Consider the following 23,588-nt stretch of genomic DNA (forward strand, 5'->3'; position numbering starts at 1 on the left):
TTTCTAAAAGTTGTTTGTACTCAGAAAAGGCAGATAGGGTAAAAGTGCCACGAAGAGACGATTATCTGAAGCCAGCAGTCTTTGGACAATACTTTTGTATGTGACTCAAAGTCACAGAACTTTGAGCAATAACTTCAACATTAAGAAAAAGCTACCATGTGTTGCCAAAAGTGTTAAAGGGCAAATGCTCTTATAATCCCTCTTTGGAAACTTATATTTAAATGGATTCTGTTCTTCTCATTTCTCGGTTACCAACTACTGAATTGAGACTTGGGTAATAGCTGATTTTAGAGCCACTGTTCTCAGTGAAATGCAGAACTAGGGAGAGTGAAGTTTTCAGTAAACAACCCCTGCGAGTCTTTTCCCCAGTTTGCTTTTTGGCCCTTGCTGTTCTCTCTCCCTTGGTGATGTCACTGGCCTCCAGGCTCATCACCATTCCTGTCCTGATGAATCATGACCCTGCATCGTGCTCCCAGGCCCTCTCTGCGTTCCTCCCAGGCCTTTGGGCATCTCTTCCTGAGGGCCCCACTGGCACCTGCTCAGGTGCCCCCACTTCCATTGCCCTACTCACCAGAAACCCCCTTCTCCAGAACCTCTGGGACAGGCACTGCTGTCCTCCATGTCAGCCGACATCTCCTCTTCCAATCCCCAACACCTGATCAGCACATTCTGTACATTGTGTGTGTGATAGGTTTCCAGGGAGTATCACCGACCGGTTCCGGTCATTACTGCTCTAACTCCAGCCCATCCTGCCCATCTCTCAAGTAGATTGTTAGACCCATCCATGTGGTCTCTCTGGCCCAAGTCGCCCTCTTCAAAACATTCTAACCCTCGACATATTTTTCTTCTAAGAATAACTTCTCAATTCCAAAAGCTTCAGTGACATTTTTCAATAGCTTATTGAATTATTCAATACAAACATCTCAACGTGGCACGTTGGATGGTTGCATATCCCTGTTGAAAATCACATCGATATCACTGATTAATCAATTCCCATGGCTGCCTTCCCTGAAAGGAACACTCCAGAAAAACCACACCTTGTATTCCTGCCTTTGGTACTTTTTTTCTTCTCAGTCTCCTTCCTTGGGTCATTCTCCTCTATTTCTCCTATTTAAATAATGGCCTGAATAGGTCTCCATTCAATGCCTTGTCATTTAGGGAGTGTTCCCTGATTTTTTTTTTCCCTCTATTGTACATTTCAATGCCTTGTCATTTAGGGAGTGTTCCCTGATTTTTTTTTTTTCCTCTATTGTACATTTTGTAAACCTTTGTTGTATCTCCTTTTTTTTTTTTGGCTGGACCTCCAGGGAAGTCCCAGTTGTAACTCTTTTATGCCATTCTATAATCTTCTTTGAACTATAATTATGAATGTGGATATAATATTACCCTGACAACTATTATCTCTTCAGGGTCTTTTACATTTTTGGCAGCTCAACATAGGGCACATCCAGTGGGATAAGAATAAATATTTATTGAACTGGAAATAACTGAAATAACATTTAATATGCCCCTCAGCACTGCTGCCAACTCAGCTGCAAATCACCCCCTCCACTGCCCCCTTCACCACCACACACACACACACACACACACACACACACACACACAGCCTAGATTCCTTTGCCAAATCTTAGTAGGTCAGCTTCAGACAGCATCTTCCAGCATGTTCAGTTTTTCTGGGAATTTTCCTGAAGTCCTTTCTGCCCCTAGTCAACAGCAGTGGCACTGTTCTCTCTCTCTCTGTTTTTCCAAAGCATCTTGCTCATCTTGGGAATGCTTGTCAATGCCAAGTTCATCCTGGGGGCAGCACCAGCTCAAGCCAAGGCCCAGCATCTGTGAGCTTAACCAGTGGGCACCTAACTCTGCACCAAAGAAGTAAAAATAACAGCCTGACATCAGAGGACCCTATTTTGTGAGCTTAACCAGTGGGCACCTAACTCTGCACCAAAGAAGTAAAAATAACAGCCTGACATCAGAGGACCCTATTTTAAAGACCAGATCTGGGTTTTTACAGGGCTGCTGCTCTGATGGCAGTAACCCATCATTTGATGAAGCAAATGACCCTGCTAAGAGTTTTAGTGATTTTTTTCCTGGGTCTTGGAGTGGGCAATTTGCAGTCTTAGAAAGCTACATCCAAAGCAACCGTTATAGGGAATTTCCTGCGCTGTGCGGCCAAAAAAAGAAAAATAAGGGAACCCACTAAGTAGCAGTTATATCAATTACTTTCCTCTTATTTTCATATTCATTACTTGTATTTTCATCATTACATCATTACTGATTGCTTGACTTTATTTAGATCAAGAATGATATGAAAGCAATGCTGCATGAACTTAAGGTAAAGAAAGCAAACATTCTGAGAGCCATTTTTTTACATGAACATGGATTATACCATTTAATGCAGACCAAAGGCCATGCAGTTTTTGCAGGTAGGTTTTACTTCCATTCAGATTCTTTTCATGTAGATCATAAAAATACAATACCGTGTGATGAGCCCAATTCAAAAATTACATGCTGCAGCCCATATTAACACTGACAGTTCCTAATAGAGGAAACGAAAATTAAATGTTCTTTTTTTTATTTTTTGGCTGCGTTGGGTCATCATTGCTGCGTGTGGGCTTTCTCTAGTTGCCACGAGCAGGGGCTGCTCTTCGTTGCGGTGCGAGGGCTTCTCATTGCGGTGGCTTCTCTTGTTGCGGAGCACGGGCTCTAGGCGCATGGGCTTCAGTAGTTGTGGCACACGGGCTCAGTAGTTGTGGCTTGCAGGATCAGTAGATTTGGCTCGCGGGCTCAGTAGCTGTGGCTTGCAGGATCAGTAGCTTTGGCTCGCGGGCTCAGTAGTTGTGGCACGCGGGCTCAGTAGTTGTGGCTCACAGGCTCTAGAGAACAGGTGCAGTAGTTGCGGTGCATGGGCTTAGTTGCTCCGCGGCATGTGGGATCTTCCCGGCCAGGGCTCGAAACCACGTCCCCTGCATTGGCAGGAGGATTCTTAACCACTGCGCCACCAAGGAAGTCCCGACAATTTTCTTGACCTAACTAACCAGTTCTTAATGTGGTTTCTCAACGCCTGTCTTTCATTCTCTGATCTGAATAGTACGTGACATTCTTTCTTGACATGCTTTTGGACAAAGCCATGAGTAGAAGAAGTTTTTTCCCAAATATGTTTACCTTTTTTGAAAATTGAGATATAATTAAGACAAAATAGTATATCAGTTTCAGGTGTACAACACAATGAGTTAATGTTTGTATATCCTGTGAAATGGTTACCACAGTAGGTCTAGCTGGCATCCATTGCCACGCACGGTTGCAATTTTCTTTTCCTTGTGATGAGACCTGTTAAGATCTACTCTCTTAGCAACTTTAAAAGATACAATAATGTATTATTAACTGCAGTCACCATGCTGTATGTTGCATCCCTATGACTTAGTTATTTCATAACTGGAGGTCTGTACCTTTTGACCCCCTTCCTCCATTTTGCCTAACCCACCTCCGCCTCTGGCAACCACCAATCTGTTCTCTGCATCTATGGGGTTTTTTTGTTGTTCTAGATTCACGTGTGAGTGAGATCATACCATATTTATCTTTCTCTGTCTGACTTATTTCACTTAATGCCCTTGAGGTCATAAATGGCAAGATTTCCCTCTTTTTTTATGGCTGAATGTATATATGTGTGTGTGTGTTTGTGTGTGTGTTTTCAATTCCTTCAGATAAATTCCCAGAAGTGGAATTGATGGATCATATGGTAGTTCTGCTTTTAATTTTTTGAGGAACCTCCACGGTGGCTTCACCAATTTACATTCCCAATAACAGTGCACAAGGGTTCCCTTTTCTCCACACCCTCACTGACACTTGTTATTTCTTGTCTTTTTTTTTTTTTTTTTTTTTTTTTTTTTTTTTGCGGTACGCGGGCCTCTCACTGCTGTGGCCTCTCCCATTGCGGAGCACAGGCTCCGGACGCGCAGGCTCAGCGGCCATGGCTCACGGGCCCAGCCGCTCCGCGGCATGTGGGATCTTCCCAGACCGGGCACGAACCCGTGTTCCCTGCGTTGGCAGGCGGACACTCAACCACTGCGCCACCAGGGAAGCCCTGTGCAGAAGGTTTTTAGTTCAATGTAGTCCCACTTGTTTTTGCTTTTTTAATTTTTAAAATTTATTTATTTATTGGCTGCGTTGGGTCTTCATTGCTGCGCACGGGCTTTCTCTAGTTGAGGCGAGCGGGGGTTACTCTTGGTTGCTGTGTGTGGCCTTCTCATTGCAGTGGCTTCTCTTGTTGCAGAGCACAGGGTCTAGGCGTGTGGGCTTCAGTAGTTGTGGCTCGCGGGCACTAGAGCGCAGGCTTGGTAGTTGTGGCGCATAGGCTTAGTTGCTCCGTGGCATGTGGGATCTTCCTGGACCAGGGCTTGAACCCATTTTCTCTGCATTGGCAGGCGGATTCTCAACCACTGCACCACCAGGGAAACCCTATTTTTGTTTTTGTTGCTTGTGCTTTTGGTGTCAGATCCAAAAAGTCATCACCAAGACCAATGTCAAGGAGCTTATCCCCCTACGTTTCTTTCTAGGAGTTCTGTGGTTTCACGTCTCACGTTCGGGAATTCCCTGGCCGTCCAGTGGTTAGGACTCCACGCTTTCACTGCTGAGGGCCCGGGTTCAGTCCCTGGTCGGGGAACTAAGATCCCACAAACCACATGGCACAGCCAGGAAAAAAAAAAAAGTCTCACGTTCAAGTCTTTAATCCTTTTTGAGTTATTTTTTGTATATGGTGTAAGATAGGGGTCCAGTTTCATTCTTTTGCATGCAGCTGTCCAGTTTTCCCAGCACCATTTATTGAAGAGACTGTCCTTTCTTTCCAAATAGATTTACTTTGTATCCACTTCAATGCCATGTTTTCAGAGAATGGATCATTGGAGGTTGTTCTTTCAAAGCCTTTACCCTCGAGCTCTGTACTTACTTCCATGATATTCATTCCCCCATAGTCTTTCTCTTCAGCCAGATTTAAAAGATCAGAACTTGACTGTGAAAATATCAGAGGATAAAACTGCAATCTTGCCTAAGCAAGCTGAGTATGCTAAGATCATCCTAAAGGAGTTAGCTTCCTGCCATGATCAGCCCCCTCTTCCAGGTATTTCCTCATTAGGCACCCCCTTCCCTAGCCCCAATCCTCACATAATTCCTCCTTCATCGAAAATCTGTAATTCTGCCCTCAGTTCAAGTTGGAGTTACTTCTTTGAGCTCCTTGGGGTTCTACAGAAAAAAAGGCCCTCCTGCCTCGGACTCCAAATGCCCTCCCATGTCCCTTATGAAAACTGCCCACCCCAGACCCTGAAGTCCCGGCTAGGTGTCGGGCGGTCTCCCGGAGAGGCTGAACACTTCCCCATAGGGTTTCTCCTCCCTCTGGACTTTGGTCTGTCTAGACTAACTTCTCCCCACCCCACTTCTAAGAAAGCCTTCTTGGTTTCTCTCTGGTCAGATGTGCTATCACATTTTCAACTTTCTCCTGCACTTAATCTAAGCCTAAAGCAGTTTTCCTGTAAAAATAGCCTCCTCTTTATTCTGTGCAGAATCTAGAAATATCACAACATTTAGAGCTGAAAGGAGCCTTAGGGAACATCTTTAGTTCCTAAAGTTGTACAAATATGGAAATTGAGAGTCAGAGAGATCAAATGGCTAGCTGACTACACTGTTCCATAAAATGAGTTAACATTTGCTGGCTTCATTGCCCATTTATTATAAATTTTAATAAAAGCATTTCCGTTCATAAGACCACATATTTTTATACTAATTCCTTCTTTACAGAAAGATGTGCCAAGTCATATGTGGGGTGGAGGGAGGAGGGGATTTTAAATATAGTTAACACTATAATAACAGTTATTTTCCTTTTAGGTTCTCCCTTCATTGTATAGGTTGCTACTAACACATTCTTATAACCACTGGGGAACATCTGTGTAGTTAGAATGGTTTAAGTGTATTCTTTTAGGTTGACTATAAAGTTACCCCACAAATGTACATCATTTCGTCCTCATGCCTCAGTGGTTCAGGGATATGTTTGGAAGGGTCATGTAGAGTTTTTTTGCACTACAATTTGCAGAATTTTTATGACCTGCATGCACCTTTCACCCAGATCAATGGTTTCAGCATTTCCTCTCCTTCCATACTGATCAGTTATTGAACATCCTCTACTTGGTATATCTTTCAGCAGTGAGGGCTTAGGACCAATGGTATCTAGGATAACCAACCCATCCTGGTTTGCCCAGGACTTTTTCAGTTTTAGCACTAAAATAATCCCATGTCCTGGGAAATCCCTCAGTCCCGGGCGAACTGGACAGTTGGTCACCCTAAGTACTGCCCTTACACATTCCTGCTCATCTTTCCAGCGCCCAAGGCCTCTCAGGACTGAGAATTAGTGCCCTAGATATTTATGTTCCACAGAACAGCACTGATCATTTACTGGAAGAAGAAGAAAAAAAAAGATAACTGAAACTACTCTGTTCTGTAGGTTACAACACATTTAAGACACACTGAAGGGTAGTAATCAAAACTACACTCTCAGACCTGAGAGCCCTAACCAAAGCAGACCAGGACTGAGCCTACCCTATTTATAACAATTTTCCCATTGTTTTTGAAGGGAAAGGATCAAGTTTAAGGATGTCATTTAAAGGGATGGATTGGTAAATATAAAATTTGAATCTAAAACCACTTGAACCAGTGGGAGAATCAAATGCAAAGATTTTCTTCAATTCAGTACAAACACAGAACATATCTTGGAGGCAAATTTTTTCCAGGTTTAATTTATAGGAAAGCAGAAGACACATCTGCTTTTGGGGATTTATCTAAGCACTCTGCCCTAACAAACTGTCTAAACTCAAGTAAATGACAGGTCCTATGGGGAAAGAAGCTAGTATGATAGTGGATTGAATAAACTGAAAACGAGTCAAGAATTTAATAGGGCTATTAAAATTATTTGTTGGAGGAAGCATCTCTGGTAGCAGCTGAATGATAAAATATTGTCTCTTAGTAGAAATATCTCCTTGCAACTTCAACTTTCAAAACTATGGGGGTGGAGGAGTTTGGCAGTACTTTGTATGAGAAGGGCACCAGAAGAATATCCCAGATTTGGAAATATGTGGGACATGCAAGGTCTTCTCCTTAAGAATTTGCCATTTTTTTTCTCAGAGCACACATTTGGAAACAGAAAAGTTGTATAGAAAGACAAAGAGTCACCAATTCTGTCCCTTGAGATTTAACAAAATATAGCCAAAGGTAAAATTAGTGTGTGTTTGTTTTTTTGCTTTTGTTTTTGCTCTTGCTTGGAAAACTGGAAGTAAATCTGGGCCATTAACCACAAGAGGGAAAGAAATTTGCTACCCAAAGGAGGCTGCTAGGGACGTAGGAAAAAGCAGTGTGATCTTGGAAGAATGAGGCTAAGCTGGGGTGACGGTATGCGGAATAGTATATAGTAAAATACAGAAGGCTTCTTAGCCAGATTTACTTTCATAGACTTTCTATGATGCTTTTTTAAAAATTGGGACACTAAGGCACAGTGATCCCAAGAAACTTTCTTAAGGTCACATAGTAAACAGCAGAGCCCAATTTAAACCCTGTTCCAAAGCCTTGGTCTTCGCCAGCATGCTCTATCACAACCTTTTTGCAGGGTGCACCAGCTCGCTGGGTCTCTGGAGAACAGGTTCAAGAGACTGCAACTGGGAATGAAGGGCAGTTCCCTTACTCTGGGGTGTAGGGAGAGGGCTGAAGGGGCTGGAGCTGCCTTGATGACTCCCATCTGTACTTTGGGGTCTTTTAGGTAAAGAATGACCCATCAAGCACTACTGTTCTACTTCACTAAAGGTACCTAGGAAGGTGGGTGGGTGCTTCAGTTTCTATATGAACCAAGCCTGGCAACAGAGAGAGATTCTGTAAGTTTTGTTGAGTACGCCTTCTGTGCAAGGCATTGCTCTAAGCTCTTTTTATGTACTAATCTATTTAAATCTCTTTGGAACGCTATGAAATCAGTGTTCCTAATATATTTGTTTTACAGAAGAAGGGAAGCCGAGGCATATAGCCCAGTGCTCTGCACTATAACCCCAAGTGGGTATGCAGAGGGATTCATGCAGCAGGTACAAGGATGACCAACATTACCATTTTCCCTCATTTCACATTTCTTCCTCTGGAAAGTGATTGCAAAGACTCTGATATTACAAAATTTAGGCCTGGAGAAACTTGTTTATTATCTAGAAAAGAAATCAGCCAGTGACATACAGCCTGGGGGCTAAATCTGGCCTATTTTTGTATTGGCCACAAGCTAAGAATGATTTTACATTTTTAAATGGTTGTAAAAGAAAAAAAAATTATTTTATGACATGAAAATAAGAAATTGAGATATCAGTGTCCATGAATAAAGTTTTAGCAGGACACAACCTCATATGGTTATGGCTACTTTCAGAATTTTCAGAACACAGTCATAGAGTTGAGTGGTTGCCTCAGAAACCAAAGGGCTCTCAAGCCTAAAATATTTACTACCTGGCCCTTTACAGAAAAAGCACTGACGTCTGATATAGAAGCATGTGGTAGACATATTTGCCTAACATTTTTTTCAGAAAAAGTTTTGTCAGAATTGTGAGTTTCCTAGATAATTTAAAGGCTGCCCTTTTGTGCACAAAATGGTTAATTAAAAAAAAAACTATTTGAATAAACATATTTCAGAAATTCCTTTTTAAATAAACTATGCAAAATATATGTACAAGAATATATTAATAAATTTATATTTCACTGAGTGTTCCTACTCTGCTTGTTTTCAACCCCAAAGCACTGGGTTGGCCTTCACAGTTTTCAAGCCCTTTCATTAACTTATTTGATAATTTTAAATACTAGAGATATTGATCTATAGTAATAAAATGGTCATGGGGCTGTACAAATGCCAGTCATCCTTTAATTGAATGATCTTGCACTGTTTTTGGAGTTTTTCTTTTCTTTTTTTTTTTTTAATTGAAGTACAGTTGATTTCCAGTATTATGTTAGTTTTAGGTATACAGCAAAGTGACTCAGTTAAGTGTGTGTGTGTGTGTGTAATTTTATTTTTAGATTATTTTTCATTATAGGTTATTACAAGGTATTGAATATAGTTCCCTGTGCTATACAGTAAATCCTTGTTATTTATTTTATATATAGTAGTCTGTATCTGTTAATCCCATACTCCTAATTTATCTCCCCCCTTTCCCCTTTGGTAACCATAAGTTTGTTTTCTATGTCTATGAGTCTGTTTCTGTTTTGTATATAGATTCATTTGTAGTAATTTTTAGATTCCACATATAAGTGATATCATATTTGTCTTTGTCTGACTTACTTCACTTAGTATGCTATTCTCTAAGTCCATTCATGTTGCTGCAAATGGCAATGTTCCATCCTTTTTTATGGCTAAGTAATATTCTATTGTATATATATACACATATATATATATATGTTGTTTATATATATATATATGGTTGTTTCCATGTCTTGGCTATTGTAAATAGTGCTGCTCTGAACCTTGGGGTGCATATGTCTTTTCAAATTCAAGTTTTCATCTTTTCTGGATATATGCCTGGGAGTGGGATTGCTGCATCATTTGGTAGCTCTATTTTTAGTTTTTAATGGAAACTTTTGGAGTTTTTCTCAAACCTGCTTCACTCTGAGTATATCACTTATTGCTGACAAAAGGGTGCCCAATCTACCAGTTCTATATTCCTCTTCTAATTTGTGATTTCTTATCTGCTTAGATCTGAGAAAGTTTGTTATGATTGTGTCTAAACTAAAAGTGAATAAGCTAAGCCTCAAGAGAGCTTCAAATAGAGGAGCTTTGATGCTTAAACCAAAGACGATAAACTGCATCCTGGGGGCCAATGCAGTCTTCAGGGTGCATATGTGTGCGTGCACTCGTGTCTTAACAATTTGTTAACTACTTGATAACATTTAAAGAGTTTGGAAATTTTTTCAAATAAAATTCAGATTTCTCCTTCCTCTTCAAATATCTGAGGAGCTGGCAGCACTGGCCCCATGACCCCACGTTATTCAGGGCTGACTTTGAGAAGGAGGGGCTTGCTTTCGGTGGGGCAAGCACCTGAAGGCTCTGTACCCCCATCTGCACCCTCCCTCAATGTCCACAACACCGCGGCCAAGTGTTTGCTGCCGCTCGTGAACTCACTAGCCCTGTTTTTGTTGCCCTCCACCAGCTTCACCAACTTTTTCCACTTACTTTTCTCGCTTACCTACCTGTACACATTTGAGTGTGTGAATCCAGCCTACCATGTGTGATCATTATTTTGGTTGCTGGGAGACGTTTTCTTGTTTACTGTCTGGGTCTCGCTTGTGGCCAGTGTTTGAGGTTGTCAGAATGACATCACCAAAGCCTTCGATGAGAAGCAGGATGGTGTAACCTTGGGAGAGATGAGACGGCCTGGCAAAAAACATTGCCTTGATTCAATAGCCAGTAATTGTGCCGAAAGAAGCAATCAGAGGTAAAGGAGAACTCTAAGGACTTGGGAACAGGTCAGACCCAGACTGTAGCCCTGCCCCTGCAAGAAGTCATTCACGTTTGCCTCTGAGACACCAGCGGGGGTAGATGCACAGCTCAAATGAGGTTAATGAGGGCTAAAGTGACCGTAAAGGAAAAAATATCCCACCGCGTTCTCCAGAAGCCCCCCCGCCGCCCCCCATAGCCTAGCCTTTTGTTTTAAGGTTTGAGCCAAGCGAATTATGTGTTGTTAGTGGCTGTCCTTGTGCTGTCTCCTTGATTGTGACAGTAAAGGTTATCCTGGGGGCAGAGAGAGGCAGGGAGTGATACAAAATGTGCACTTGACGACCGTTTTCAATATGTTAAGCCAACTAGAGTGAAGAGAGCAGAAATCCTGTCCTGGTTGGAAGTTAATAGCTTAGCCTGCCCAATTATTTGCTGGAAGAAAATTCCTGTTCAGTTGCCACAGATACCAGGCCAAACAAACCTACAGCTGGGCCAACTGCTAAAAAAGGCATCGCATTCTAATCTCTGGCTGTTCATCTAAATCATTGTAAATAAGGCAGAACAGACCAGAGAAGGGGTTTGGGATCCTGCTATTTTGAGCTGTTAATCACATTGTACCCCCTTCTCATTTGCAACCTGCTTTGACTAAATCCTGATGAAAGATTTGTTGAGTTTGCTTTGCATCGGCATTGGATCAGAGCTCCCCCTTGTAGGATCAAGGGTCGAGACAAAAGGAGGGGGAAAACCAACAGAACCTGCAATGAGAGCCCTTTGTGCCGACTTCCCTCTGCCTCTCCTCCCAAGCTCTGCTGATTCCTGCCATTCACTTCGCAGAAAAGGGTGTGGGTCTAGTAAGAACAAAGGGGACTGAAGGTATCAAAGCAGACTATTCAGTACTTCCCTTCATGAACCCACATTTCTAGGATTCCCCCACCCCCCAGGGGGGTGAAAGAAGATAATGACGGGGAAGGAAAAGAGTGAAATTTAACTTTCATTCTTTTAGAGTGGCAATAAATCAACCATCTGAAAGCCTTAAGAATGTAAATGTTTTTCTTTTCCGTTACTAAGAACAGAAATCAAAATATCAGTTCCTTAACAGGGTCAGAAATGCTGGATGTTTTTCGAAAGGGAAACAACGGCAACAATAATCGCTAATGCTTATTGAACATACACGACCAGATACATAAACCCTGTACAAGAGTTATCTCACTTAATGTTCTTAACAACCACGTGATATAGGAACCACTGTTATTTCCCATCTTGCAGACAAAGAACCTGATGCTTAGAGAGGTTAAGTAACTCCACCCTGTTCGTATAGCTGGTCAGTGACCAGCTGGGATTTGAAGCTAATTAGACTGGCTCCACCTGGACCAGGGAGCTGCAGAACTAAGGCTCTGGCTTCTATCTGCCTGAATGACTTTGAAAAAATCATTTGTATTGGTCTTAGTTTGCTCATCTGTGATATACAGAGTTGTGTTAGGTGATCTTTAAGATGCCTGCCAAATCAGTATCTGTCATGTTGACCGAAAAAAAAATCGCACAACCTAAAAATTGAGAATTATGTTTTATTCGGTGGACATTCTGAGGACTTCAAGCCTGGGACAGCTCCGAAGAGGTCAGGGAGGAACCAGGATACACAGGAGTTTTTGCAACAAAGACCAGGTAGTTGGACGATCAAAACATTACTGTTAATTAAAGAAAACCAGGCATCTCAAGTAACTGAATATAGCACTTCCCTATGTATGAGAAAATGCAGAAGTTTGGGCTCATCGAAATCATTCCTTTGATATGTACCTCAGCTCTCTGGGGCCAGTATCCTGTGCTTTCTCATCCTGAGTCTCCCCAGGGTGCACCCCTGGGGGTGGCTGCAGTGGCAGGCATCATGATGGCTTCGTGGCAGGCATCCTGTTTCCATCTTGAGCTCCCTCAGGGCTCCCCATCAGGGGCGGCTGTCATGTGATGGCTTGATGGCTGCAACATCCGTTGTTTACTGATACGGCAGGCAACATTTTTCATTCTCAGTCACATCCATGCTACTGTTGTCATTCATTAGTCCAGAGCTGTAGGACATGAAGGGGTGGTGTGGGACGGGAAGGGACACAGGGGGATCGCTGCGCTACACCCAATGTCTTCCTCACAGAAGCAGCTGCTTCAGTTGCCACGTCAGGCCCAGACAGGCAGGAGAGTTGGGTTGACTGCGGGAGTGGGATGGGAGCAGGGCCACTTTTAGCTCCTGTGGCTGCCAGAGTTGATCCGTTAGTTGGGCCAGTAACTTTCCTCCAGAAGCGTCCTTACCACGGGCATTAGTCTGCAACGCACTCCGTGTTTGCTGGGCACTGGAGGCACCTGGCACAGGTGACCTAGGGGAAAGCATCTGCAGTGTGGCCGGAACTGCTGGGCCTCTCTTCCTGGCTCCCCTGAATTACCCTGACGGACGCTTCCAGAATTTTGCAGCAGCCCTGGAAGCCTTTGTTCTTTCTTCAGAGTAAGGAAATGGGAGACGGGGGTTGGGTAGAAAGGAGAATCTTTTGAGTTCTATGAAAGACCTCTAATCTGAAGATGTCTGGCTTTGAAAGAGACCCAGTGGCCAGTCACTCCACATATGGTAGATAATACTGTGTCAACAGCTCAAGTTATCTGAAGCTCTGTGTGAAATGGGAACCAACTCTTGCTCTCTAGGAACAGTGAGTATCACCTTTCTCCCAGGGAGGCGAACTAAGCTGTGTTTATTTCATTTATGCCTCCACACCCACCCTTTAATGTCAAAAGTCACTAGATTCCTTCTACCCTCATCTCATGCCCCCAAGAGTGTAATTCTTATTTCCCTCTACTCACAGCCTACACAGACATATATGTACTATGTAACATCATCAGAAATTGTCTGATTTAATTCAGGGAACACCTACCTCTCTATTAGACTTTTTTTTTTTTTTTTTTTTTCCCCTCGCCTCTGACAATCTTCTACTTAGGCTTGTTGCAAGGGCATTTTTCCTTATCTGTGTCTGTATACGCCCAGAGGTAGAGGTAACACTGAAAGGAAAAGAGAAGTGGCAGAGAAACAGGAAGAGAAATAAACCCGCAGAGCAGAAGTCCAAAGGCTGTGGTTTCCAAGGACTGCTAGCGGGTTGCGGGGCTAACCAGAAAAATGAGAACCACTTAATTCGAAAAGGAAGGGGAAAGCCTGAGACGAGAAGGGAGATCAGATCGGAATAGATTGGATGGAGGGGGTGGGATAAAGCCAGAGAAACAGCCTGGGTGAAACGAGCCGTCCGTCATTCCACACCAGAACGCAACTTGCTAAGATCCACTGGCGTCTTGTATGCAAATGAGAAGGGCTTCCCGGAGGCTGGGCTGAGCCAGACGCATTCTGCTAGCAGCCGGGATTCAGCACCGAGGCTTGAAGACCAGTGCGCGTTAAGAAGCATCTCTGGCCATCACCAAGAGAGGATGGATGCCACCCAGAAGCAGAGAATAAATGAGGATTAAAGGACCCGGGAAAAGGAAGCCCTCTTGAGAAACTGTTGAAATTCAAGATTGGCAAAGGAGGTTCAATTCCACCTCTTCACACTTGTGGTTTCAGGAACCGATGGTTTCTCAATCCCTGGAGAGAGACTCCTTCCCCAGGGAAGTGAAAATAATGAGCTTTTGGAGGTATTGCTTTTTTGCTTTCACGGTGGTCAGTGTGGTTTTTTTTGTGATACTTTACAATAGCCAGTTAAGCCAGCCAAAAAGTTACGGGAGGCTGAATAGTTCCAATGAAAGGGATTTTAGGATGCATGCCTGTAATTACGCTTTAGAAGATAAGTCATCCTTTTTGTGGGAAAAGACACTGACATCACCTGTGGGAAGTGTCCCTTGCAAGGACTACCTGATCCAGAATCACTACATCACGAGCCCCCTGTCGAAAGAAGAAGCTGTGTTCCCTTTGGCATATGTCATGGTCATCCATAAGGACTTCGATACTTTCGAAAGACTCTTCAGAGCTGTCTATATGCCCCAAAACATCTACTGCATTCATGTGGATGAGAAAGCCACAACTCAGTTTAAGAAATCTGTGTGGCAGCTACTGAGTTGCTTCCAGAATGCTTTTCTTGCTTCAAAGGTAGAGCCTGTGGTCTATGCAGGAATTTCCAGGCTCCAGGCTGACCTGAACTGCCTGGAAGACCTTTTAGCTTCTGAAGTTCCGTGGAAGTACGCCATCAACACCTGTGGGCAAGATTTCCCCCTGAAAACCAACAGGGAGATCATTCAGTATCTGAAAAGATTTAAAGGGAAAAACATTACCCCGGGGGTCCTGCCTCCCAATCATGCAATAAAGCGGACTAAATATGTCCACCGAGAGCACTTAGGCAGAGGTGGCTCTTTTGTGAAAAATACTAATATTTTGAAAACCTCCCCTCCACACCAGCTGACCATCTACTTTGGCACTGCCTATGTGGCCCTTACCAGAGAGTTTGTCAAGTTTGTCTTCCAAGACCAAAGGGCCATTGATCTGCTACACTGGTCCAAAGATACCTTTTCCCCTGATGAACATTTCTGGGTGACACTTAATAGGATCCCAGGTAGGTACGAATTTCCATTCCCATTTTTTCTTATCCATACTCAGTTGAGTTTGCTAACATTCAGCTCCTCTTTGAAATTATTTGGGAAAAAAAATAAATGCTTAGAAAGCTATTAGTCTGCTTGCTTTTTAGTGACAGTTTGGTGACAGCCCTACTGTCTTATGACTGTGCTATATAGAGATAGAATAAATATGCCGGGTTCCCGGAGTTCCGGCAAAACTACCTTTGAAGGTGTATCACATGGTTCCCGACCTTTGGCTCAGTCTTTTTACTTTAAATTGAGGTATAATCGACATACAGTAGCTCAGTCTTTGGAATGAATGTCTTTCGTAGTCCTTGGTAAGCACAGCTATGACATGATGAGGCATTTTGAATAAGCGTTGTAGAATTTAGGAGTTGAAATAGGTAGTGTTTCTTTCAGAGGCTGTTACACAGCATTACACTGATGCTTAAAGTTCACAGGGCGGGGGGCGGGGGAGGTGGGGGGGGTCTGTTTTCAGAATCTTCGACTCCTCTTTAGATGTTTCCAAATTATCACTGTGGCTTAAACGTTTCCAGTCTTAGGCCTGAACAGGTGTCCAGGTCTCAACCGACTGGGTTCAGTAAATCTACTCTGATACTTTATTGCCTGGAAGAATGGGTAACAGTGAGTTGAAACATACGAGAGAGAGTCTAGCTGGAGTTGACCCAAAGTCAGCTCTCAATTTCTAAGTCCCATTTTCTTATTAGAAGTTTGCATTTGCAGCCTCTTGTTTTTATATACTGTGAAGTCTTTCCCGTTGTTCATGATAATTTGGGGCCAAGGTATCAGAGGCGTGCAGGCAGAAAACAGCACCGAACTCCCTCTTTGATTTAGGACTGGGTTTCTTTTCAAAAGTCTGTTTTCCATATGTTGTCTAGGAAGCCCTATGTGACCCGTGGGGCCTCTTCCTGGTGATGTCCCAATGCACCGGTTTCTAGTATTGTACCAGCGTGGGTGTGGGCGTCAGCTCTGTGGGGAGGTGACCCCATGCCTGCCATGCTTGCAATACCCCCCTGCTCTTGCCTGTATCATCGTTATTGTTGACACGTGTGGGTGCTACCTTCATCTCTGCAAGTAGACTTATAGCAATTATTAGGTGCTCGATGACTCAACATCCGTAAGTGCTAATCTAGAATGGTGGTTATAGAAACCTACTTAGAGAGGGGTAGAAAAAGGACCTGCAAGGTGGCGGGGGACAGAGGCATGCAGTTAATTTCAGACGATACTAGGTTAACAGTTCACAAAGACTTGCAGGAGGGGGAGTGAATCAACATTTATCACAGTGAAGTGAGCATCCTACTTATTCACACAAAAGCATTTCACACACATGTAAACCTACTATACGTGGCATCTGACACCGTTCTTGTTAATACAGTTTGTGCCAGATGGGTTACGCTCTACATCATCTCTTTGAATTATGAGAAATTCTCATTGTTATCCTCGCGTACAGATGAGGAAAATGAGGCTTAGAGAGAGTGAAGTATGTGCTCGTATCACACAGCTTGTCCAAGGCAAAGCTGGGATCTGACTCTGGATTCGTGTGGCCTAAAGTCTGAAGTGTTCTCTTGCACCAGGTAAAGGAATAGTCGTTTTTTCTTTCCTGTATAGCTAAAGCAAATTCCATGCAGAGCTCCAGAAAGGTAAAAAAGGTGAGGTTGAGGGGCCTCCCTGGTGGCGCAGTGGTTGAGAGTCCGCCTGCCGATGCAGGGGACACGGGTTTGTGCCCCGGTCCGGGAAGATCCCACATGCCGCGGAGCGGCTGGGCCCGTGAGCCATGGCCGCTGGGCCTGCGCGTCCGGAGCCTGTGCTCCGCAGCGGGAGAGGCCACAACAGTGAGAGGCCCGCGTACCACAAAAAAAATTTAAAAAAAAAAGTGAGGTTGGGGAAAAAGTGCAGAGGGCAATGGAAGTAAGCCCCACCTGACCACGCTAAGCTGGAAATAAGGTTAGCAGGGATATGGATGTGTGTGTGTGTGTGTGTGTGTGTGTGTGTGTGAGTGTGTTTTGGAATCATAGGAAGTTGTCCTGCTGGAACCAGTTGCCACAGCCCACCCAGGCTTCTGTGCCTGCTCCCACAGGCCCCATCCAAAACAGGCTTTGGTCTGGCTCTCCCTTCTCTGAGCCAGTGGAAGTGGAAAGCGTTCCTCAGGTAGTGTGCTCACAGAGGCTGGTGGGCGAGGCGCAGCCAGGGTGAATTTGAACCTGATCACTATTATGATAACAAAAGAAAATGAAGTATCTTGAGGACGTTATCTTCCTACAGAATAGAAAAGAAGTCTTCAGAAAAATAATAGAACATTCTGACACGTCTATTTTCGCACTCAACAAATATTTATTTAGCCCTGCTAAATAAATTTAGCGTGGTACCCGGCACTGTTCTGTACACTGAGGGCGGCTCTGGAAGCAGATGACTATGACCTTATGGAATTTAAGTTTGGAGATTTGAGTGGTTGAGTATTAAATGTAGTGACTCTTTAGTATATGAGGCTAATTTTAGCATGTTGAGCTAATTGTCCCCCCGCTCGGACCCCTCAAAATGTTGTGGGCTTTTTGTTTTTTTTTTTCTGAATATCTGTCCCTATTTTAAAAACGTTTTTTAAAAGCTTTTTTTTTAAAAAAAAACAGTAAATCTATTCATGAGTTTTAACATTTTAAAATTTTATACTCCATCAGCTGCTGGTTTTAATGCTTCCTTATATTCTTCCAGAGATATTTTATTAAGTTTATAGACAATAAAACTAATTAAGCATCATGTGTGGAAAACAGCATATGTACTTTTTTTTTTAAGTTCACCACAAAAATACACAAAAAGAAAAATGGTCCTTATTTTAGGCACCCTATTGTCTGTAAGTGAGAAACAAAAGACTACAAGATGTATTCTTTGTTTAAATAGATCATATGCAGACATTCAGGAAGCTAATTTTCATTTAAAAGCTCAACTATTTTTTTTTAAATTTTGAAGCATTTTTAAATCTAGGTGCAAGGAATTTTACGGGGCAAAGGCGCCAAGGAGCTTTGCTTCCAGAGTCAAGGGATGGTGGCTGTACAGAACTCTCAGATAGGCTGGTAGAATACCTGTCATTCCCTTCCTTAAAGTTTTTCAGTGACTTTTCCTTATCTTGAGGCTCAAGTTGAAGGTCTTTTTTTTGCGGGGGGGGCCGCACCCCGCGGCCTGCGGGATCTTAGTTCCCCGACCAGGGATCGAACCCCCACCGCCACCCCTACCCCGCTTTCGGCAGTGAAAGCGCAGAATCCTCACCAACCACTAGATGGCCGGGGAACTCCCAAAGGCAGCATAACCTCTGTGACCCGACTTCCCCTCCTGCCCCGCCCCATCTCTCTACCCTCAGTTCTTCTTTCCTGACACCTCATACTTCATGTTCCAGCAACTACTTGGTCCTGCACACTTCTGCGATTTTCACTTAAATTTTTTCTGGTGGCTTTTTATGATGTCTTCTCTGGGCCACCCTTCCTATCATCTCTCTCTGACTAATCCCATTCATCCTTTGTAACCCTCCTTGGATGTCACCTCCTTCAGAAGCCATGCCTGATAACCCACCTCCCAGATGGTTGGTACGCCAGCTCTGGGTTCTCCTATACTCCCTGACACTGCTGCCAGCATTGAATTATAATTACCTGCTAAGTGAAAATTTCCTCTGCCCTTCCTCCACAGGGTTTGGGTTCCTTAAGGGTGAGAAATATGACATCCATTTTTATCTTCCCCATCACTACCCTGACACTGCGACCTATCACTGTGCCTGACTTGAAGATATGGGTACAGTGCTAGATGCTCATGGGTTGGGTCTGGGGAGGGGCTGGATGGTTATGAGAAGATCAGAGGGTGGTGCCCCCTACCTGGGGTGGGTAGGGTGGAGGTCATTTTTGACAGAATTAGAGAAACAGTGGGTAAGTTACTGCTAGAATGTCCAGTTTCATAATAGCTAGGCCAACAAATGATACCAGTAAAGACAAAGATATCCAATACCTTGTAGAATTAGCAAGAGTTCCAGTTGAAATATTAAGAGGGCAGAATCCTTCCTTAGAACATCTGGTTCCCAGGTAGCCAACCTGGGAACAGGTTGGCCCATCATGCCCTTAATTCTGATGACCAGAGAAAGCACTGGTACCCTATGTGAACTCCTCCAGTTAGTTTCTGTTTTACCTGCACCTGGTCTGAGATTCCCCCACTACTTGGCACTTACCCAACCTTGCTGTTTGTCCCATTCCTGGCCTACTCTCGGTTCCTGCGGTGGGCTTCTTCTGTTTGAATTTGACCTCAGCTACTGGCTTGGGGCAAAAAAACGTGAGCATAAGGAAATGAAAGGTTAAGGAAAGACAACAATAGAAAGAAACTTGAGAAACATTTCTCCAGGTGTAGCTCTCAGCAAATGTAAACGCTGAGTTATTTGGAAGGTATGTGTTGATGGAAAGGTTACCAGGGGCTTAAATCTGGGTGGGGCTGGATCAGCCCCAGGCTTTTTTGAAGTATGTGTTGTGTTCTCTGTACATCAGCCTAAATTTACAGTTCAGTTGCTAGCACCACAAAGGATGCATTCAGTTACACTGATTTTACCAGGGACCAAGAATTATAACCATTGATGGACTGGTAGAATCATGTTTTAATGAACATCATTAGAACATTCAGGTTTATAATAAAGTTATCTTGGGGGGGGCCCGGATGATAATCCACACTGGTACTTATTGTGTCGATATGGAGATAAATTCAGATTGAAGGAGAAATTACACAAAACAGACACTTCCTTGGGTTCCTGTCCATTGAACAGAGTTTTCGAATGACCTGACTTTTGTGTGGCCAGATAATATTAAATACACATAATAAATTTGGACATGATTTTCAAAATATTGTATTAGCGATGTGGGCTTGTTTGGGTTCTTTTGCCTCCTTGGTAAGTGCTCTGGGCAATTCTTGGGGCAGTCATTTGGGTGAGGTCATAGGGCAAGGCTTATAATCTACAAGGTATCCTGGCTCTTGGGAACCTAGATGCCATGCTCCTTGTAGAGAAACCATAGGCAGGTTACAGAGTATTAATTAAACTATACCGAAGCTGGAGCTATTTGAAAGCTCATTTATAATGCCTCTGGACATTGGCTGTGCTGTATAATACTTGGATCATCTTCTTCATTGGGGAATCTGTGCCCAAATATTTTTTGCCCCTGCTACCCTGTGAAGGAAATAATCTGGAAATACTGCCCTTAATTAGCTTTTAACCCCTAATCCCTAGAACAACATTATGCAAGACAAGAAAATTTGGATTTTAGTATATGTGCACATTTAATTAAGTACAAATACCGTTGCAATTGGTAAATAACCAGTAAGCTGAGCTTAGCATGAATTTAATTCTTGCAGAAAGGATTAATGTATTGATAGGTACTGCTTTAGAACTGGCAAGGCCATTTTTCCAGCTTTCATTCCACCTCCAGTTATTTTCTACCAACTGTCTGAAACTAATCTTTTCTAGAAGCATCAAGGTTTTACTTTTTTTTTTTTAACAAAGCATAGTATTGCATTTCAATTACTCTTTTTTTTTTGGCCACACCATGCAGCATGCGGGATCTTAGTTCCCCAACCAGGGCTTGAACCTGTGCCCCCTGCAGTGGAAGCATGGAGTCCTAACCACTGGACTGCCAGGGAATTCCCTCAGTGATTCTTTAAAACAGTAAAATATTAGTTGCATATCAAAGTCATAACAGATATATAATCAGTGTCTCCATGATTTCGTTATCATCTGTAGCTCTGCTTTCTCTGAACCACGGCAACAGAATCTCCTGATATCCCCCCTGGAGTCCACATGATACTATGAAAAGGCTTTGGAACCTGATAAGTGTAGTTTACGTCTTGGCTCCCATTACCTGCTAACTGTGTGATACTGGTCTCAGTCTACGCTGAGTCTCAGTTTACCCATCTGTGATGATGGAAATAATAAATAGTATTTAGTTTCAGGATAAGTTATGAATATTAAATAAGATAATGTATGTAGTGCAGTGGTTACCAAACAGAGCAGGCTTTAGAATCCACTGTAGGGCCTGTTAAAACACAGATTGCTGGGCCCCAGCCCCAGGGTTTCTGATTCAGCAGGACAGGAGCAGGCCCCAGAATTTGTAGTTCTAACAAGTTACCAGGGGATAACCTTGCTAGAAGCCCACCTTGAGAACCGCTGGCACAGACCATCTTTTACAGATTGGCACGTTCACAGATTTGCAGCAAATGCTGGTTCTGTTTATTTCCATCTCCTTAACTGAGGAAAAAGGCAGCCACCAGTAAAAACGAAAGTGAATTTGTATAAGGCAAAGCTTTACAGTGTTGGTTGCTTATGGAGGATACTGTTAAAGTGCTGTGCAGGTGACTGATGCTTGGGAAGGACTCGTGTCGAAGAAATATCCCGGGCTTTGGAGTGAGACAAACCTGATGATGAATTTCAGCTCCGCCCTTATTAGCTTTGTGGCCTTGTGTACCCGAACCTTAAGCTCCTCAACCGCACAGTCACGGTAAGGTGGCTACTTGGTAAACTTGTTTTGAGAATTGAATAAAAATATTGGGAGTAAAGTGAGAGGTGAAGTGTTTTTCTATTTATTAATACGGTCTAGAATTTCTAAACTAATGAGATTCTCAAGGAAGGTGTTAAATAAAATCCATTTAAATGTCTTTTCATACAAAAGGACGTCTGCACCATGGCTCCACAACCATGTAAAACTAGATGTAAGTACACCCAAAGAGGAATAGGAGGAAGTATAAGAAAATTTAAGCAGTTTAACATGTTGGGATGAGTACTTATTTTTTATAATTTTGATTTCCCTTAACGCTATTGGTGTAAATTCTGAATACTGAAAAACCTCACTTACGTTTTACAATAATACTGTGAAGTACGTTCTCACATCCATGAGAAGAGTGTTTCCTTAAAAATGCAAAGGACGAGTGTCTTCAGTACTCTATTTTTGAGATCACACCACATGAAAGGAACAGGAGTTGGGATTAATAGGATTGTTTTATTTTCTTAAACCTTACCATGTACAGATGTCTGTTTAGAATAAATGTAATTTCTTGGAAAAGGAAATCAACATAGCCAAGACTTGAAAGAAGTTAGAGAGTTTTTTCACAATCATTCTGTACAGGTTTCTGCTGACTCAACCACATCCTTCCCATTTCAATGTTCAAACAAATGTTGCCCCTCCTAGCTACTTCCACAGGGATAATTTTAAAACTCTGTTATGAAATTTACAAACACAACAGAATGGAGAATGATACAGTAAATCCTTACGTGCCCATCAGCCAGTTTCAACAACCATCAACATACTACACACACTAAAAGCAAGAAAACTTAAAATTTATGACATCACTGAGTTGACTCAAATTTTCAGAAATGAGTAACTTCCTTTTTTTCAAAAGAAATGGAAAATTCCAATATTCCAGGCTAAGGCTTTCTATATATCCCATAACAACGATTTGCTGAAAAGTGAAAACCTTTTTAACCCAACTTTTCGGACACATTATATCAACCATATTGAGTTTTCTTCTTCCTTTTTTATTTTTATTTATTTATTTTGGCCACACTGCAGAGCTCGCAGGATCTTAATTCCCTGACCAGGGATTGAACCCAGGCCCTGGCTGTGAAAGCTCCGAGCCCTAACCACTGGACTGCCAGGGAACTCCCTCTTCTTCCTTTTTTAAATGGACAAAACTGAATCTATAAGCACGAGTTCTTCAAGCATTAGAGGAAATAATGCTTGTTAAGATGTTCATTTTCTTGGCCTTCCTCTTCCTGCAGGGAATGTGGGAGGAGTGTGTTACTAAGAGTAAGACTTGATTAGCGTGCAGTGTTTAGAGATACTTTTTCCATCTCTTCTAGCGTCTGAATATTCTGCTTCGTCTATATAGGAAAAAAAAAAAGACAAATTGATAGTCTTATTATTTTATGAGTCCCCTGTATGTTTGAATTTGGAATTGACTTGAAGATATTTTGCAAATTTCAGCCAAATCTTAATGTATTTCCTGTTACCAGATGTTCTCATGGGCCTCTGTTGGGTTCAATCGTCTTGTTAATTTTTAATATATATAATGTAATCTGAGATTGAAGGTTTCTCTGGTCTTACAGGGCAGCGTGGAGGGAAGAAAATGGACTCTGGCCTTGTCAGCTAACAGCTTGTCTGACACAAACTGTTAACCAACCTTGGCCTCAATTAATTTGGGTTTTAGGACTTAAAGTTTAGGAGGAATTTCTAGCTCCAGCCACTGGACCCTGTAAGAGGGGCCAGTGACCTAGATATTAGATATGCACATGACAAAATTATTTTCTAGGTTCTAGGCTCTGTCCTTAATTAGCTGTTTGACCTTGGGCATGTCACTTAACCTCTCTGGGCCTCAGCTTCCCCCTCTGTAAAATGAGGAATTTGAGCTAGGTAGTGAGAAGGTGGCCACTGAATGTCGTTTTGGTGATAGGTTTTCTTTTTCTTCTTTTTTTTTTTTAAGTGGATGATTCTGGAAGGAGTAGAAACTCGGAATGCTT

At 42.7% G+C, this 23,588-nt stretch overlaps 1 protein-coding gene across 4 annotated transcripts in view; it reads left to right on the plus strand.

Moving 5' to 3' along the window:
- The window catches only part of LOC114907728 (N-acetyllactosaminide beta-1,6-N-acetylglucosaminyl-transferase), a 90,510-nt gene that overhangs the window by 42,588 nt on the left and 24,334 nt on the right, over positions 1-23,588 (plus strand). The window contains exon 1 of one of the 4 annotated variants that reach the window (XM_029243554.1): positions 13,435-15,045. The exons of the other annotated variants lie outside the window; for them this stretch is intronic. Within the exon in view, the coding sequence (XP_029099387.1) occupies positions 14,070-15,045 (976 nt within the window). The 5' untranslated portion in view covers positions 13,435-14,069. Of the gene's footprint in view, positions 1-13,434; positions 15,046-23,588 lie in introns of those variants that run through there. 4 annotated transcript variants of the gene reach the window in all.

This window comes from Monodon monoceros, unplaced genomic scaffold (assembly GCF_005190385.1).
Source record: "Monodon monoceros isolate NGI ecotype Baffin Bay Population unplaced genomic scaffold, NGI_Narwhal_1 Super_Scaffold_3, whole genome shotgun sequence".
NCBI lineage: Eukaryota > Metazoa > Chordata > Mammalia > Artiodactyla > Monodontidae > Monodon > Monodon monoceros.